Source organism: Stegodyphus dumicola, chromosome 6 (assembly GCF_044657685.1).
Source record: "Stegodyphus dumicola isolate Sdum_Otavi_A_Nest chromosome 6, ASM4465768v1".
Taxonomy (NCBI): Eukaryota; Metazoa; Arthropoda; class Arachnida; order Araneae; family Eresidae; genus Stegodyphus; species Stegodyphus dumicola.
In genome coordinates this window covers 174,147,323-174,167,589 of record NC_140773.1, presented here as the reverse complement: position 1 = coordinate 174,167,589, position 20,267 = coordinate 174,147,323, and the positions used below count along the sequence as shown (strand labels likewise).

The 20,267-nt window shown below is 32.9% G+C and overlaps 1 protein-coding gene across 2 annotated transcripts in view; it reads right to left on the bottom strand.

Moving 5' to 3' along the window:
* Positions 1-449: 449 nt before the first annotated feature.
* Positions 450-20,267, bottom strand: part of LOC118182617 (ribonuclease H2 subunit A) — an 83,804-nt gene continuing 63,986 nt past the window's right edge. For both annotated transcript variants that reach the window (XM_035351989.2, XM_035351988.2), the window contains 3 exons: positions 6,874-6,961; positions 6,358-6,481; positions 450-697 (listed from right to left, as the gene is read on the bottom strand). In XM_035351989.2, the coding sequence (XP_035207880.1) occupies positions 553-697; positions 6,358-6,481; positions 6,874-6,961 (357 nt within the window). In that variant the 3' untranslated portion in view covers positions 450-552. The remainder of the gene's footprint in view (positions 698-6,357; positions 6,482-6,873; positions 6,962-20,267) is intronic.

The following is a 20,267-nucleotide window of genomic DNA, read 5'->3' as shown; positions in this document are numbered from 1 at the left end:
ACCTTTGCACTCCTAACTGCAAAACTTTTGCAGAGTTATGCCAATCTCCAAGTAAAAAATCATGAGGTTTTTTTTTTTTTTTTTTTTTTTTTTTAAATAACTGTATCACATGCCTACTAATTAAAAAGTAATAAAACTCCTGAAAATTAACGTTTATTTCATTTTCCCCTTTTTATTACAATAATATCTAAAAAAGTAATAAAAATCCTGAAAATTAACATTTAATTTTCCCCCTTTTAATTACAATAATATCTAAGTTTGTTTAAATTATGCATATTTTCTAGATTTAAACTATACTTAACACTGTTTATCCACAAAAAGCTAAATTTGCAGAATACAGTTTTGGTGTGCATGCAGTGTATTTATGACGTAACTCTAATATTCAGCGAGGGTTTTACTGTATAATTTCTTTCATTATTTTTCCTTCACTTCAAATAGATAACAAAAACTTTAAAAGAACACTGACACTTTATTTTTAATTTCTCAGTTTAAAAAAATATATATATGTCTTAGGAATTGGTGTGTATAAATTTACTGATATCAGTTTTATGATTACAGATTTGATGTTTGATGTAAATTTCTTTGAGTGAAAAAACTGTGACTCTTAGGCATTGCAGTCTTTGTTTGTGATCCATCACTCATAAATTTTAGCAAGTTTTGAGACTTCTTTGGTGAATTTTCATCATCAACTTCTTCCCTAGAATTCAATTATAATGAAACATATTTTATTATAAAAAAAATACTAACTTTAAAAAAAAACTGATCTACATATACAATAATAACTTAGTTCTATTTGAATGATATTATCTGCAACAGGTAATAATACATTACACTTAACCAAATCAATAAATAAAATGTTAAAGCAGCACAAAAAATTACTATAACTGCTGTCTACAATTAAAGTTGACATTTAAAGAGCTGTCCCCGCCCAAAAAAAACGTGCAGTTTGAAGACTTTAGATTAGAGTATAACACTTGAGATGGAATATTACAATTAAATAAATAAAAATAGTACTGTTGCAAACTAAGAAAACCAAATATTTGTTGTTAAATAAAATTAAAGCTCAACTAATGAATGGAGTTCCAACATTTGTTCAAGATTTTCTCCCCTTTTTAAACATATGATATAAACAGCAGACTATCAAACTGCGGAACACTTACTGGAAAACGCAGTAAGTGTTCCGCAGTCCTATTTAAAGAAAACCATGCTCAATAGCCTTTTACAAGAATGACAGAAAAGATGGGAAAGGGAAAGCATAGGGAGGAGAAACTACAAGTTATTTTCGAAAGTCACGTGCTCAATTAATACATACAGCGGAGCACAAACTCAGTTCTACACTGGCCATGGTCCCTTCCCACATTATCTTAAGAGATTCGGTATACGAGCATCAGAATTGTGTGAATGTGGTGCGGTAGGCGATGCAGATCACTTCCTCTTCAACTGCCCACAAGCCGATAAACTGCATTTAAAAATACCAAGCAATGAATACTGGCCGCAATGGGCGGAGAATACCTGCGGCAACAAGCAGACGAAAACTAAAATAGAGGAGGTAATCAGGCTATGCTCAGCAAGGTACTAAGAAATTCTCCCCCTCCCTTGAGAATTGTATCTTCGCAGCATAATTTTAATAGCAATTCAAAATACTACAACAACTGAAAATCAACACTATAAAAATAGCTCACCCCGTAGAATAATAACAGGACTGTAAGAGCAAAACTATTGTAATGTAAGCATATTACTATCCAGTTTGTATGTACTTGATAAAAATAATATTGTAAAGCAGTTTAAATGATATTGAAAATCCAGTCAATGTGTAAATATATTACGGGTCCTACGAGTAAATTGGCTTGAGAAACATTACGCTGTCAAAAGTAAAAAATTTGCAGACACACTCGAACTTGATTGCTAAGCTTTGAGTTACCATCTGCTCACTCCAGCCATGTCCATATCGATTTGGTTGGACTTGTTGGGACTAACGCCCTTACAAGGTTATACATACCTCCTTATATGTGTTGACAGGTACACACATTGGCTATTCCTTTTGTAGACATAGCAGCTGATACGGGGACCAAAACATTTCTCTGCATGGATTTCACGGTTTGGGTACCTAAGTGTGTTACCATGGACCAGGGACAGCAGTTCAAGATCCAATTATTTAATGCATTAACGAAATTCTTTGAAGTTAAGAAGATTCGGACATCACTGTATCACCTGGATTCCAATGAACTTGTTGAGAGGTTTCATTGCTCTCTTAAGTAGGCAACAGATTCCATTTTTCTGTTCACTGAGTTGATGTTCTTCCTATAGTGTTGTTAGAACAAACAATGACTTTTTTAAAGAGGACCTGGGTTCTTCCAATGTTGAAATTGCCCACAGTGTCAATTTAGGTTTATCTGAAAATTTTATAAACCTCACAAAAGACTCAAACAATGTCGAGCCTAATGCATTTCTCAAACACTTGTGTGAAACCATGGGTAGATTATCTCCTACTTTCACCAGTGTACATTCTTCAAGATCTGTGTTTATTCACAAAGAGCTTGCTACATCCTCACACGTGTTTTTGAGGTGTGATGTAAAAAAAAAAGTGCAGCCTACATCTAGTTCTATGTCGCACACTCAAGAACTATCAAATACTTATTGGAAACAAAGAGACAGTGATGAGCCTTGATCACCTCAAACCAGCTTTTATCTTTGCACCAGAAACTAATTAGACTTATATATCAGTTACACCCACTTCAAAGGCACCCACACCTTCACTCCTGATGTTTACACCTCCAGTTGCTACAGCATCATCACCTGACATAGGGTCCTATTTAACCCTTGGTACTTAACACTACAGGGGGAGTATTTTGGCTACTCTAGACAAACTTGTGTTTACTCACCAACTGTTTGCCTGTATCTCTAACTGCAATCACAATGGAAATTCGGTACACAAAAGCAACACTTCATGTTTCATCGGCATCGTGCTTGATCAGTCTTTTTCTCCGATGCAATTATCATCTTTGTTACTTTAATATGCAATAGTTATGTTATAATTAAAGATTTTGTTATTTAAAATTAAGCTATTGTTTCAAGAGTCTTGTTTATATGATAATCTAACCCTGCCTCTGCATAAATATTTGTTAGCATCTGGTACAGCGGGGTGTTACAATGGTAATGGATTAACCAGATCATTATGCAGAAAACTGAATCTAGCATCTGGTGTTTAGAACTCAGTGAATTTAGATTATATAAGTCTGTTCAGTTTGCTTTTATGAAAATTAATACAAGTCTTGGTCCATTCATTAATTTCTTTCTTCATATTTGGTCAGATGAATTTTTCAGTCATCTATTTTACAGTTGTCAATGCACAGATGAGAAATTTATGAATTTGATAAACAATTTATTGACAGAATTGCTTTAGATTAAAAAGGTTTAATGTTGGATGCTGAGTTGTCACACCATAATGTTTTTCCAGATTGCAATGCACATGATTTAAATTTCAGGGAGCACTATCTCTCATTACATGTTGCAATTCTTCATTATTTTCCTCAGCATCTGATAATGCATCATAATTCTGTGCATCATTTAATTTCTTGGAGTAGAATGCAATTTTCCAGTCTTGATCTTACAACTGTTGCACTACTGATCCTATAGCAAACTCTGACACATCTGTATGCAACAGTAAGTGTAATCCAGGTTTGGAAAAAAAAAGGCAGCATTGGTTAAATCAGATCTGCACTTCTTAAATTGGTGAATTCCATGGAAATTTATGATGACTGCTAAAATTTCTGCAGCATTTTTCAAATAGCGACGATAAAAATTTATCACATCAAGAAATCTACTAAGCTCAAGTATCATTGTGGTAAATTTATAATTAGAAATTATTTCAGTTTTTCCCGACAGTGAGTAAGAACATTCTCTGGTTATGAGGTAACTCAGATATTTTACCTGGCTAACTCCCATTTCTGACTTTCTTCTATATTACTATGAAGTTCATACTACTGTAATTGGTCAAAAACTAATTAATTATAGGTACAATTTATGCTCTTCTTTTGATGAAGAGGCAATTAAGACATCATCAAGGTATGGGAACACAAAATCTAATCCACATAACACTTCTGTAATGAAGTGTTTCAAAGTAGATGGAGCATTACAGAGTTTGGAATGTTTCTTTAAAATAGACACTTCAAAATTGTAATTCGTTTACGACCACCATGTGTATAGTCATCACAGCACACAGTGAACTAGGCAATTTGAGCAAAGTTGAGGATCTGACTTTTATTTTGCTGCAGCTGTTGCCATGGTTATGAGTTACTGTTTGGGGGGAGACAGACTTAAAATGCCTATTCTATAGTTTTCTTCGGCTTCTTTCATGACACAACTATCAAGTTTATCCTCTAATCACTATTTTTCTTTTAATGGAGGATATTCTGTTTCTTCAAGTAAGAATTATTCTGCTCTCTCAAAGAAAAACTGCAGGAAATGAAAACACAAAGAAAGATCGTATGAGGATTTTTATGTCCTCATAAAAAATGGGTTTGTGAAAAAAATCAAAAATTCATACATACTTAACATATTACATATACTCTATATATTTTTAATTTCTGTACAGTATGAAAGAAGTTGGCTAACCCCTTAACTGCCGCAGAAAACGTACAAGATTCATTTCTCAGTGCCACAGTTTTTCACATAGGCGTGCATAGTTATGCAATGAATTAGGGGGGAAATAAGTGCAAGCTTTACTTTCTAAAAACTGTTTACTTTCACAAAATAAAGAATAAAAGAAAAAAATTAATGCACAAAATTTAATGTTTTGAGTAAAAGTATAATAAAAATGATGTTTTTATAATAAAAAAGATCTATAAAATGGAGTTTCGATCAATTCATTTTTACACCAGTAAAGTGTAAATTAAGTTTCAGTGTTATACCTTGTGAAATCAGTATGCCTGAAAAAACATATATTTCTTCTGAACTGGTTGAATGCCACGATTTTGTTCTTGACTTTTCGTTTGCCAGGTGTTGGTTCATATACTCGTCCACAAAACGGTTAGTTTCAGTAACAATATGAAGCACGAGCAGTTCATTAAAAAATAATTCAAAAAAGATAAATGGGTTTGAAACATCCATTATATCTTTCTTTATTCCAGGAACCTACTACAAAAAGTAAACGAAAATAGAGGACACAGAATAAAAAAAATACGTTTTACTCAAACAACTCCAGCCAATACTGCGCAGTCATTACTTTGACAGCTTTAGACACATCCCTCTCTCCAATTTCTCCCCACACTTCTCTGAAATAGTATTCTCCTTCTTATATTTTGTCAAGGTCATTGTGGTGTTGCATTCCAAAGCTTTGCGAATAATTTTACGGGTAGCAGCGTAAAGCAAATGATCGTATTTTGGAAGGGCTTATATATACGCCCGGGGCAGTTAACGCATCGGCTGAGCAAGGCATATATATACACCTGCAGTAGTTAAGGGGTTAGGATTATAACGATGGTAAGAAGTTGGTAAGGATTCATGACTTATCACTACTTTCAGCTGATTTTGGAATGTTAAAGGAATTTTTCCCTAAAAAGGGTTAGCTGAAAAGGAAAGGTGGAAGTCAATAGAAATTTTATGAATCACAAAAATATTGTTCACGTTTGTTTACTTGTTAAAAGCGAGTTATGCTCCCATAGATTTAATATTGTACCAACCAAGTATTTCTGATTTCCTTGTTAAATCAGAATTCGTTATAGGCAAGTTCTAGTGTACATAAAAATAAAAATTAAAAAAAATGGAAGGTTTACCTTCAAAATTAATAATACAAATTAAATCATTTATTATGTTATTTTGCTCTTCACAGATATTTATTTAATGCTGTATTACTTTTAATTCAAGTCACACATTTGTTCAAATTAAGACATGAAATTAGGATGTGACTTAAATTCAAACCAAACATCTTATAAATATTTTAATATTTTGAGTTGAATTCTCAATAAATTTGGTAGCCTTTAATATTTATACTTGAGCCTCTACCTAATAAAAATTCCTCTCATTTTACAATTATAAAATAATTTCTAATTTTTATTATTTTTTAAATTTTAAAATCTCACTGTAGTTTATAATAAAAATGATGTTTTTATAATAAGGTATTAACATCTAATTAATTATGGTATTAACATCTATGGAAATAATATGGTATTAACATCTAATTAATTATGGTTTAATAATAAAAATGAAAAGAAATGCATGCAATTATCACATTCTATAAAACAGGTACAATGAGATGACAAAAGAGATATTTTTGAAGTCAACGTTAATTTTTTGAAGGAAAAGTAAATTAGTATCTACAATATTATATCCAGAATATTTAAAAACATTTATACATACCATTTAACTTCCACAGCTTGTGCCTGTAAAATTTTATCTGCGGTAGACCAACTAAATCGAACAAGCTGTGGAAATCCAAAAACCGGATCAATGTTATTACACAGAAATTTTTTTGTCACAGGATCTGAAAATGATATAGATAATGTTACATACACAAACATCCTTTCTTTAAAAATTGTACAGAATTTAAAATTATTACTGCTCAAAATACAGCTAACAAAGATATATATTTAGACAGCATTAATACATTATTATGATATAGTATTAGCTTTAACCAGCCAATGAAGTTATGTTAATTTATCAGTCACTTATGTGCTACAGAATGTAATACCTTTACATATTACTTAATTTTCATCTTATTATTCATTAATGGGTTATATGAAAGTGCAGAATAATTTCTTCTAACAATTAATCTAAAATTACTAACCAAACTTAAATCAAACCAGATATCAATTCAATTTATTTAACTCACTTTGGAGAATTTTACAAAAATTTAAAAACTGTACATTTACTCACCATTTGGGTAACCAGATCCATATTCAATGTCTTGAAAACTATCCCCCTCAGCAAATTTCCAAGATTTCAAAGAATTATCCCTTGCAACCTAAATTAAAATAAATAAATATAGAACTCATCTGTTAGTTTTCTTTCTGGAAAATATGTTTAAAGAAAAATAAATATCTGAAAATTTACTCTTCTAACCAAATTACTGACAAATATTTTGATATCATGCATAGGCCAATATTTATAATCTTTTACATATGCATGCAAAAGAATAAAATATATGTTCCAAATAGGATTATCTATCTTGACACCTGTTATTGTATAAGAATGGGCTTGTAAAAGAAACTTGGTGACCAGAGGACAGGTTGGTTAAGACAGCTTATGACCTCTTAGGAGAAAATTCATTTTCCAAGAATCTACTGATTCTCGTCTGAGAATGATATCACTAATTATAAATCTCACATCTATAATGAAAAATAATAATTTTATTGATAAAAACAAACAAAACAAAAAAGCAACTTAAGAATTAATTAAGAAAACTTGCTTGAAAGAAGTTTTTATACTGTACAGTTTAGCAGTTGCTTGTTTCATGAGGTTGATTTTAGCTTTGAAATTTTTAGCTGGGATGCCTTAAACTTGTGAGATGTCAAACATATCTCTACAGACAAAACCATAACTAAATGCATCATTTCATAAAAGCTATTATGATGTACAGATGTGCAATGAAAAATAATTTCCAGGAAGTACACTCTCAAAAATGTGGGAGAAGATTTTAGATTTTTTTCTCCTTAACACTCTGAGCATTATGACCAGGTTTAGGCAGTCAGTGATTGATGGTTTTAGATGGTCAGTGGTGACAACCTCGAAAGCATTATGAGTACCTTAAAGCGGCTGTGCAGATGTCTCAGTGCCCCCCTTATTCCTGGAACCCTGGGGACCTCTAAATGACAACTCTCGTTAGGAGTCTGAGAGGGTTGCTCTTCTTCGTTTTAGACCGCTGCATTTTATCACCAAGAAAGTGCTTGAACATACAGTGGCTTATAAACAACAAACTGATGCGAACATTCTTCGCTAAATAAATAAGTAGCATGTAAAATTTTTCCAATACTATCTTTAAACAGATAACATTTTCATAAAATATAATTCAGATTTTAATCTAAATGTTTAGAAATATGCAAAATGCTCATGAATTCAATTAAAAATAGCATTTGAAAATATTTTTACATTAATTAAATAAATTTACATATGGCTATATAAAAGCGTAAAACAGGCAAGTTAAAACTTTTAATTATTCGAGCGAAACGAATAGTACTGCATTCAATTAACCTGAAATACACATAAAGAATAACAGAAGTCAGATAAAAATTAGAAAATCAATAATCTATTTTAATAAGTTATAATAAGCACATTCTTGATACGGGTTTACAAAATACAAACTAATTTGATAGTAAATATAATAATGGTGAATTAATTATTCATTTTGGAACAATACTCGTCGCTTGTTTGCTGAACTTCTGTTCTAATGCATTTAAAATATCCCAAAGCTTTTAATGTACATTGATTTAAATGCGATTTTCATTAGAAAAAATTTTAATGAGTTTGATTTTCTTGTGCACTTATGCTTTACATAATATATATTACTTTGTTCAATGCCCTATAACTTCAAGCAACAACGAAGAATTGAGTTAAAATTTCTGTATTTTGTTATATAAATTATTAAAATAACCTAGTGTAACATCTGAGCTTCCGAAATATAACCTACAACCTTTTTTAAGTGTTACAAATTTGAATTAAGAAAATAGCAGTAAATAAATAAATAAAACAGAATACTAATAAGAAAAAAAAGCACGATTTTTTGTTTAGTTTATTTCATTGCTTTTGGATGTATATCGTTGGCAAATGATGTATAAAGAAAAAGAATGATCTATGTTATTTTTCATATAAAATGCATAGAATTTTTCTGTAAAATAGTATCAGTCTTATACTGAATGTTGTCTAAAGAGTTACAATGATATTTTAGCTTGATTAACATATTAAATGCAGTTTTGTTTTAAATTGATAAAGTTTGAGTTATTCATAGGTTTAAGAAACGACATAGTCCAGGCTGAACAATAAAAAATATATTGGGAATATTAGGTTACATGGGAACAAGCAACCACAGCAATGCACACCAGATAGGGACTGAATGACAACAAAAACTACTGTTGCCAATTTTCATAAAGTAAATATTGGGACTGGCACATATACACATATTTTTAACACGCGCCCTTGCCAGTCACAGTATTTGCAAGATATTTACATACTTCCACAAAAGTTAATCACGCTGTGGTTGTACACATTTACAGAAAAACAATGTAGCTGCTATTACATGCATAAACACTATCGACCTCTACTTATGAATTACATCATTAAATGAAAACATATTAAGTTATACTAGGAAACACAATGTTTACATGAAAACAATTAAGAAAATTTGTATCTAGGCTTCTTTCTGAAATTTTAAGTCTCTACACTGTCACTATCATAATGGTTTATTTTCAGTCATAAACTTCAAGGGAGATCATTTTTACATGCAAGTCCCGGCATAGTTCATGTCACGTAAAATTTTATTCGAGGTCTGCTTAGTTAAGAGATCAGCGAGATTGTCGCTGGATGGCACATGATCAAATATAATCACATTTTCTTTCACTAGGTCTCTCAGAAAATGAAATTTAATATCGATGTGCTTACTTCTTTCAGAAGTAACATGGTTCTTGGCTAAGAAAATTGCTCCCTGGTTGTCGACTAGCACTTTTTGAGGTGAAGCAGCTAATTCACTACAGATTTCCTTGATAAAATTTTTAATCCATAGGGTTTCCTTGGATCCATTTTAATCCATAGGACACATTGCCACATACTCTGCTTCTGTCAACGATAAAGCTGTTGTGGATTGCTTCTTGCTCGACCACGAGATTGGAGCACCTGCGAGTAGCATTATATAACCACTGTAAGATTTACGGTTAGTTCTGTCACCTCCCCAGTCAGCATCTGAGTAGATTTAAAGTGGCTCACCTGTCTTCTGGAATCTCAACTTTCTGTGTTTCCTTTAGGTATCTTAGAATGTGCTTCATACCTCTCCAGTGTTCTTCAGTGTGTTTTTCATTAAATTGGCTCATGTAGGTGGATGAATAAGCCATGTCTGGACGAGTACCACAGGTCAGATAAAGGAGACTTCCTATAGCTTGTCTGTAAGGGATTTCCTTGCTGTTTTCTTTGATTTCCTCCCACTGTTGTTCATCTACCTTCTTATATTTTATGCTGGTGTTCAATGGCGTAGATGCACATTTTGCTTCAGTCATTTTAAACGTTTCTAGGATTTCCGATACATAAACGATTTGATCCCATGTGTATGATCCATTTTCTTCTTTGCATATTTGCATGGATAAGATCTGGCTTGCAGGACCTAGGTCCTTGACACTGAACCTTTTCTTAATGCTTCCCTTGAATTCATTTATCTCTGGCATGTTTCCAACTATCAGGAGGTCGTCAACATAAACTCCAATTATGATGTTCTTCTCATGACAAAAATAAATACAAGGTTCTGCACTTGATCTTTTCAATCCATACTGGTTCAGGAAGTCGTTCAAAAGAAGCAAGAAGAAGCAAGTATTCCATGCACATCCTGATTGTCGAAGACCATAAATGCTTTTCTTCAGGTGGCAGACAAGGTGTTCTTTCCCTTTCTCAATGCAGCCTTCTGGCTGTGCCATACATATGTCCTCTTTTAGGATTCCATTAAAGTATGCAGCTTTCACATCCATTTGGTGAACCTCTAGGTTTTTCTCTGCAGCTACGGCAAGCAGTAACCTTATAGATTTAAGTTTGATGACTGGTGAAAAGGTGTCTTGAAAGTCCACTCCAGGTATTTGCAGATAGCCTTTTGCTACCAATCTGGCTTTGAACTTTGCTCGGTTCCCAATCTCATCTTTTTTCTTACGAAACAACCATCTGGATGGTATTACTTTAGCTCCTTGTGGTTTCGTAGTTAGTTCCCAGGTTTGAGCCTGAGTGAGGTTTTGAATTTCTTCCCCCATGGCTTTCAACCACATGAGCTTCGGGTGATTTCAGGACATCTTTTAGAGTTACTGGATCCTTTTCTTCAGATTGTTGTATCTCTTGGGCATCGTACAGATAAAAATCTTCAAAATGTTTAGGAATTTTGATTTTTCTTTTTTCATTTCTCTCACTCCCATGGGTAGGGTTTCTGGCTGCTGCCTCGACTTCAGAGTCTAAGTTGTTAGCAACATCTTGCATCTCTGTAACTGATAGGCCTTCATCTTCGTAATCTGGAGTATTTCTAAGCTGTATGTCTGGGCATCTTTCGAAATTTTGGTCAATAGGATCTGTATTTAGACGTTTGGTTTCATCAAGTCATTTACTTCAGGAGTTATGTGATCTAGAGATGAGTCACAGGCTTCTGTTTCAGGTAGGTCCAAGGGATATTCTGATTCAAAGTCTTCAATTTTAAGAGTAGCTTCTTCTGCAGGATTGTCACACTTGCTTAGTTTTAAGGGGAAAACATTTTCTTCAAAAATGACATCTCTGCCCAAAAAACATTTCTTCTTCATGTCATACAATTTGTAGCCTTTAATGCCTTCAGGATATCCCACAAAAACACATTCTGTAGCTTTGGGATCAAGTTTGCTTCCTCTTGAGTGTGAGCGAACATGACTCCAGGCTCTGCATCCGAAAACTCTGAGGTGGTCTGTTTTGCTTCCAGACCCTGGCCATCTTTCTTCTGGAATATCGCCATCAATTGCCATAGATGGGCGCTTGTTGTGGAGATAGGCTGCAGTGGCCATTGCTTCAGCCCAAAACCTGTGATCTGCTCCGGACTCGATAAGTAAACATCCTGTCGTGTTTATCAATGTTTGGTTCAGTCTTTCTGCCAAACTATCTTGTTGAGGTGTGTCAGGTACAGTTAGTCGTCTTTGGATACCATGTGCAGCGAGGTACTTGTCGAATTTTCCACTTATGTATTCCCCACCATTGTCACTTCTCAAGAATTTGATTTTTCTTTTTGGAGATTTTCTACCATGCAACGGTACTCCTAAAATTTTTCTAGTACTTCACTTTTGGCTTTCATAGGGAATGCTGTGGTATAGTGAGAAAATTCATCCGTGAAAGTCACAAAGTAATTTGAGCCTCCAAAGGAAGGGGGAGAAATTTTACCAACAACATCTGAATGTATAACTTCTAGGATGTCTTTAGCTTTTGTACTAGCGGCTTTTGGAAATTTCTTCCTTTTCATTTTTCCCTGAATACAGACTTGGCAAGGTTCATTTACTAATACTGTTGATTTCAGGTTTCTGCCGATGGGGACAATAGTTTTTGTTGTACAAAAATGTGGATGACCAAGTCTACAATGCAGCAAGTCGGCACTTTCAGTTTTCGTAGCGTAGGCAGTTGCCATCTTTTCTTCGATTATGTATAGTCTTCCTTTTTTCTCACCAGATAAAAGAGTATCTCCATTCTTACCAATCACTTTGGCTTTTAATTCAGCAAATTCTACTTTTAAGCCTCTTTCTTCAATTCTACCAATGGATAATAGATTTCCTCCTAGTTCTGGAACATAAAGGGCATTTTCAATAGTGACGTTTTTTTCTCCATCTTTTTCTCCAACAGAAAATGAAATATTTCCAATTCCAGTGACCTTTATTCTTTCTGAATTAGCAACTTCAACTTCAGATGTGTACTTCTTAAGGTCTGAGAATTTTCTTTTATCAGACGTCATGTGTTCTGTAGCTCCACTGTCTAAAATCCACAAATTACTTTTTCTTGATTTTTCTTCGTTTGCCAGAAGTGCAATGTTTGTCTTGAGGTCAACTGCAGTTTTGGCACTGTTTTGGTTCTGATATTTGCCCTATTCACAATTTTTAGATATGTGCCCCCACTGGCCACAGCTAAAGCATTTAGTACTTCTTCCTCTGTTAGTTTCTTCTTCATTTGGCCTTTTAGCTGCATACTTCTTCATGGGTTTTCCAAATGCAGGCTTCTTCTGGTTGGTGGCAAAACCTTTAGTGTGAAGAGCTTGTTCCTCATGATACACTTTGGTTAAACTCTCATTTCTAATTATACGTTTCTCTTCTACAAGTAGCCTTGGTTTCACGATCATAGTTGTCAGATTTGCTTTATCTTTTTCCAAACTTAGGATGAGCGATTCTTAACATCTAGGCAGTCCCAATAGCATCACTAGGGCCACTTCTCTATCTGTGAATGCATATCCACCATTAGTTAATTTTCTGTGTAAGTCCATTAATTTTGCTAGATAGGATTGGACGGACTCATTTGGCTTCACATTTATGTTAAAGAATTCTCTCATAAGTTGCAGTACATGAAGCAGACTGAATTTTGTATGCATTTCTTTTAAACAGTTCCAGGCGTCTCTGGCTCTAATACAATCTCCGATATCATCTAGAAATGTATCTTCAACTATGAAGAATAATAGGGTAAAAGCTTCATACCCGGGTTCCACTGCTTCCCAACATCTCTTCTGCACCAGCACGGCACGCGAACGGATACACCATGTGTGATAATTATCGCCGTTTAGTTTCGGCATTTTATAATCTTCACATGTCATTCTTCAAGTAAATGTATCGAGCTAAATTCACAAAAAATATTTTTGTTTACTTTGTCAAAGGATGGTTATCCGCTCACTTCAGATTCACAACGTGGTTAGGCTTCGGCGATCCGCGAGGTTAGGCTTCGGTGCGATCTTCAATCCTTGATCATAATGGCATTTCCTTTTGAGCTTTTTGTGCTGATAACATGATAAAGTTTGAGTTATTCATGGGCTAAAGAAATGACATAGTCCAGGTTGAACGATAAAAAATATATTGGGAATATTAGGTTACATGGGAACAAGCAACCACAGCAATGCACACCAGATAAGGACTGAATGACAACGAAAACTACTGTTGCCAATTTTCATAAAGTAAATATTGGGACAAGCACATATACACATATTTTTAACATAAATAACTTCATCAGCAGTCTGAAGAACCTTTTCAAATCATTAGATGAATTTTAATAAAATTTGAATTAGTCCAATTCTATAAATATTCAGAATCACCAAAATAATAACAGCTAACCTTATTTTAATTTCTTTATAAAAGTACCACATCTTTAGTCAGCAAGAACTAATCATAAAATCTGAGTCTTAGGCTCAAAATTCATAGGTCTAAAGCAGTGATTCCCAACTGGTGGTTCGCGAACCCCTCGGGGTTCGCAGTGTTTGCAGAGGGACCCCCAGGGTTCGCGAAAATGGAAATTGTAATGGCGGATTTTTTAAAACGCCATTAAAATCAAAAGAAAAAAAAATTAAAGAACACACACACTGTAAAACAGATTGTTTACTGCCTGTTTGTTAAGAAATCTATAGTAAATTTCAATATTTTCATTTCTTTTTTCCTTATTTGTTTTTCAAAATTACTTCAGCAATATCAAATTATATAAGCAATTTTATACATTATAATTCATTCCTCTTATTCAAGTAATCAAATACTATTCTCTTTTTATTACAAATATTTATTTATATTTAAAACATTTTATCAATGTGATTAGTATCACGTTCTGCTTTATATTTAAAATCCTTGCAGCAGTTTTTCCTTCTATGTAATATTTTTTTTTTTTTTTTTTTACAATACAATTGGAAATAAATATCAAATTAAGGCAGTTTACTACAGATTTTAGAATTATATACTTGTTCACAACCGGGAACTGGGAGAGTAGTGTTATATTAACTGTCTATTTTGTCTGTCTGTCGACGTTCATACATAGGCTTATCACTTGTAAAGCTTAAGTGATAGTGATACTGTGACTGTCAAGTTCTCGTGTAAATGATTTAATAATTATTAATTTATTTATTATTATAGCTTATTTTTATTATGGATCAATGGTTAAAAACAGGTCGTTTAGAAACGAGACATGATAATCGAGATGATAGTAATGAAAGCTGTAGTGAGGTACCGTTTCACCAGACGAAAAACAAAGGAAATGATGATAGAAAAGGGAAAAAGCGAAAATATGACAGCGACTATCTACAACTGGGTTTTCATTTTACTGGGGATGAGTCAGAACGCTTTGTGTTATATGCAACAAAGTTCTTGCCAACAGAAGTTTAAAACCATCACTTCTTCATAGACATATTGAAACAAAACATCTGACACACAAAGATAAATCTCTTGAATATTTCAAAAGAAAATTAGCAGATATCAAAAAGTGTAGCCTTTCTTCTTCCTTGACTTCAAACGAAGATAGTAAAATGGCCCTTGAAGCATCATTTCGAGTAAGTTATAGAATTGCAAGATCTGGACAAGCACATACAATAGCAGAAAATTTAATTGGACCATGTGTGAAAGATATCGCCAAACGTATGCTTGAGGAAAAGGCAGCAAAGAAAATTGAGCTAGTTCCCTTATCAAACAACATGATGTCGTGTAGAATTAATGACTTGCTTGTCTACGTTAGATATCTCTTTACAAAGATTGTTCAAGAAGATGTACTATTTGCAAAACCTTCGAAAACCTACACAACTGGAGAAGCGATTTTCAATATGATCAATGGGTATTTTGAAAAGAATGGAATAAGCTGGTCTTATTGTGTGGGTGTGTGTACAGATGGTGCAAAATCAATGACAGGAAAATTTTCTGGTTTTGTGGCACGTGTGAAGAAGATCAACGAGAAAATTCAATAGATTCATTGTTGTATTCATAGACAAGCTTTAGTATGTAAGCGTATTCCTGCACAGTTATCTACTACTTTAAGTGATGCTGTGAAAATTGTGAACTTTATAAAATCGCATGCTACAAATTGCCGTCTATTCTGTATGCTTTGTGAGGATTTTGGAAGTTTCCACGTTTCTTTACTACTTCACACAGAAGTTAGATGGCTTTCCCGTGGTAAAGTTTTGACGTGTTTGTTTGAATTGGAGTCTGAAGTTCAAGCATTTCTTATTGATCATCCATTTCATTTGTCTTCTTGTATATCCGATGTTCTTTGGCTGCAAAAGCTTGTGTATTTAGCTGACATTTTTTGTAAACTGAATGAATTAAATATGTCTTTACAAGGCGAGGTTGTCACCATTTTCAGTGTACATGATAGAATTGAGGCTATGTTGAAAAAGATCATTTTTTGGATTCAATGCCTGCAGATGAATGAGGATGGATGTTTAGATTCTGTCAGCATTTTTTTATCAGGAAATTCAATTAAACTTGACGAAAACATTAAAAGGAGTATATGTGAACATCTGAACTACCTTTCGATGACTATTTTCTCAACAGATATAATATATCCATCTCAAACAATTGGATACGTAATCCATAAGTTCACAAACCTCTCTAAATATACTGGAAAAAGAAAAACTCATAGAGTTATCTTGTGACAGTTCTCTAGAAGCAATTTTTAAAGATCGATCTTTAATTGACTTCTGGCTCAGTATACAAAATGAATATAATGTTCTGTCAAAAAGAAGCCATTGAAGTTCTACATTCGCACAACATATATATGCGAGAAAGGATTTTCAACATATACTTATTTGAAAGATAAATACAGAAACAGGTTAAATGCAGAACCTGATCTAAGACTGAAACTGTCAGATATTGAGCCTAACTTTGAATTGCTTTGTTGCTAACAGCCACAAATATCCCATTAAGAGTTTTTCTAAATGTAAAACATAAGAACCAGTTTGTTAAATTTATCTTGTTTTCAACTTTTATAGCCATCATTTTAGTCTTATTAATGTTTTATTTAAATGTTTCATGATTAATATAATCAATTATTCTGCAATATGAAAAATATATATTCTATCAAATTTTATTGCTTTTTTTTTTTTTAACGTGTCATTAACGACTACATAGTGGGTTTGTCAAATTTTTTCAGACCTTTCTTTTGGTTCACGAGGAAAAAAAGGTTAGGAAACACTGGTTTAAAACATCAAAAAAAACTTATCCCTCTATCGAAAATTATCATATAGGATGGAAAAGATTTTGCAAGAGATCATTATTTTAGACACAACACGACTTTATAAATTTAATCGCTTGTATTAAAGATGGCTTTCAAGCATTTTACCATAATTTTATTTTCACATATGCAGATGATGGCTGTGTTTTAAACTTCCATAGTATATTAAAGAAATACACAGAGCAACTTCAACCATGAACAGATGACTTAGAACAAATTTATTTTGACATGTTATGCAAAGGAATAAATAAATATTGATTGATTTTGCATTTATGTTAAATGACAGTGATTAAAAAAGAATAGCTGTTGATGCATAAAAAACCTGTACTCGTAACCTTCCTTATTTCTAAAGGAAAGTTTAAAATAGTTCACAATAGCAGATGGCTTTAATCATCGTAGGTACATTCTATTTGTGATTTTGAAGAACTGCAGTAGTTCAGATTTATCGCAGAAGAGTAATTACACTCCTGGGGACTGCTTTACTTATGGAATAGAAAAACAAGCTCAGAAACATATGCATACAAAAGACGTATCTTTCCTCGACACACTGACGCCAGATTTGATAATTTGAACACATGCTTTCAATCAGTTGTTTCCTCCTAACAAAGGTGTCTTTCTTGCAGCTTCCTAGCAAAGTCTTATTTTTTTTTCTGAACTTAGTGAATGATATTCCATTTATTATTTTTAATTTGAAATAATATTAAGTTGTAATATTACTGGTTAAAATGGCTTCAAATAAATTGATACATTATATGAATATTTGTAAAAATGAAAATTAGATTCATTTCCCTTCACATAATTTCTGACAGTTCTTCCAAAATACTTTAAAGCTGACTTTACAACATACTAGAAAAATATAAATTTTGGGAAATTCATTTGCTGTTTTTACTTAGTAGTTTTAATTAGGGTTGTTATGCAAGAAGGCATTTAATCATTGTTGCTGTGTTACAGTACTTATTTTAGAGTATGATGCAAATATTGCTCTTATTTGTTGATGTTATAATACACAAAGAAACTTAAAAAAGAAAAAAAAATAATAATAATTTTCACTGTTATAATATGTCCTTAAAGGGTTTCCAATAAAAGCATAGATAATTAAGTAGTCGCATAGCAACATTATATTAATTAATTTCCTAACCAAATATGATAAAAATTTCAAATTCAAAATCTGTCTTTTTACTAAGTAATTTTTTTCAAAATCAATAAAGATTAGGATATCTTTGTTGTTTAAATTAAATATATATAAAAAATGTTATTGTTTCTTGAAATGCTAATTTTATATCATTTGATAAATACTAGGATGTGCAAAAGCAAAATCATGGTGAAATACATATAGGTATGAATGAACACAGCACACAAACATTTGTACATGCTAAGCACAAACACAAATAATATTTTAAGGAGCTTGAAATGGATACATGCTCAAGGTATTTAATTTTTGATAAATAATGAAAGTTGAAAACATTATCCAATCTTACAAAATAAAATGTATGGTTATTTCTCAGATAGGTTCACAAATAAACTCACAAAACATAAAACATTCTCTTATTTTTAAATTGTAATATGTGTAGATGCTTTATTAAAGCATTTGCATTTACATTGTTCTGATTTTCATGTTATTCAAGACAGCCAGTATTTTCCACTGATGAACAACTTGCTAGTTATTAACGTGCAGTCCTCCTTTTGTTTTCTCATAAAATCGGCTTTGGAAATTTGAAGTTTCCAGTTAATTTAATTGAATATAAGAAAACTTTATCTGCCTAAGTGGCAAAGTATCTTCCTGAAGAATTGTATTTATGTTGCATTTAGGGATATTTTTGAACAGGTGAACAAAATAAATATTTCTTCTTTTTAGAAAGAATATAACTTAATTGCAGGCTTCCTAGATAGTGCAGCTTGATTACAAACTCAATTTTCAAAGTACATTTAGTTATCTTTATGCTTGGAGATCATACAAATTGCCTTGCTTGGTACTTGTAAATGCATTAACTTTTTTTAACCAAGTGATCTACTATTAAGTTAAATAATTACAAATAGCATAAAGTGAATGTTTAATCAATCTAGATCTGCCAGTTTATTCCTATGTAATTAATCAAAATTTCCTTGTTTTTACATCCTATTATCTTTTATTTCCCATATTAAAACAAGCTCAAATTTAAGCTTTAGAAAATATACATATTTCTTTCAATTCTCATCTTTGAGTTGAAACTGATGAATGAGAATTTTTGATTTAGAGTAAATTGCAAACCAAAGGTATTTTACTCAGTACTCGGAAAGAAAAAAACCTCAAAACCTCTGTGTTATTAATATATTTTTGGATAACTTCCTGAGAAAAATTCATTGATAATAATAATATTTAGAATCCATTAGATGCTTAAAGCCATGAAACAAGTAAACTTAACAACGCCCTGGGCAGGATCACCATCATGGCTGGTTCAGTTATTTGAATAAGGCAAAGCTACGAGGGCTAGCTACCTAAGAGGTTAGGTTAGGTTAGGTTATTTAATTATGGCAAAGCCTCGAGGGCTATCTGCCTAAGGGAAGGGATGCCTTCATGGAGGACTTTGAATGGGTAACTGGCTTGTATACACGTTACACACGAGGAAAACCACGAAAACACCCATGCAGCCAGCCCGTTCGTGGGATTCAAACCTCAGACCGAACTACCAGTGTTCAGCAACTTTACCGCTCGGCCGCTGGTGAGCCCAGCTACCTAAGAGGAAGGGTGCCTTTGTGGAGGATATTCTGAGGGAAACTAGCCTATTATACAGGAGGAAACCCACAGAAACCAACTATGCAGCCAGCCCGTTCGCCTGAGATCGAACTCAAACCAGGTCAAACTGCCAGTATTCAGACGTCTCGACTGCTCGGCCATTGATGAGGCCTGGATCGCAATCATGAATCTTCAAACTTATTCAGCTGAACGTGCTATCAATTTATCCTGCGACGGCATAGAGAAAGCTGATTATTCCATATATTCTCCTCTCTTAAATACAGAGATTCGAACCACAGAACTTCCAATTATACTAGTTGGATCTGCTACTACTTGCACCACCAGAGGACGCAGGGCAAAAATGGGTATGGCATTATAAATGTACCAGCACGACAACATTATATGAATTGTTGTATATCTTAACTTCGAAAATTATATGGAATGTATTTACAAATTAATATTATGTTCAATTAATTTTTAACTTGTTGGTTGTAAACTGATCGTCGCCTTTTCAATAATAATAAAAATAAAAATAATAATAAAAAAATTGAATCGTATCTATTAGGTGTACAAATAAGTTTTGAGGGATTTACATAAAATGACGTTACTAGTATTAAATTCTATCAGACAATCTTGTAACTATATTCATGTTAAAGCGCCAGCATTTCTGTCTAAAAACCAGTCTGTTTCATTT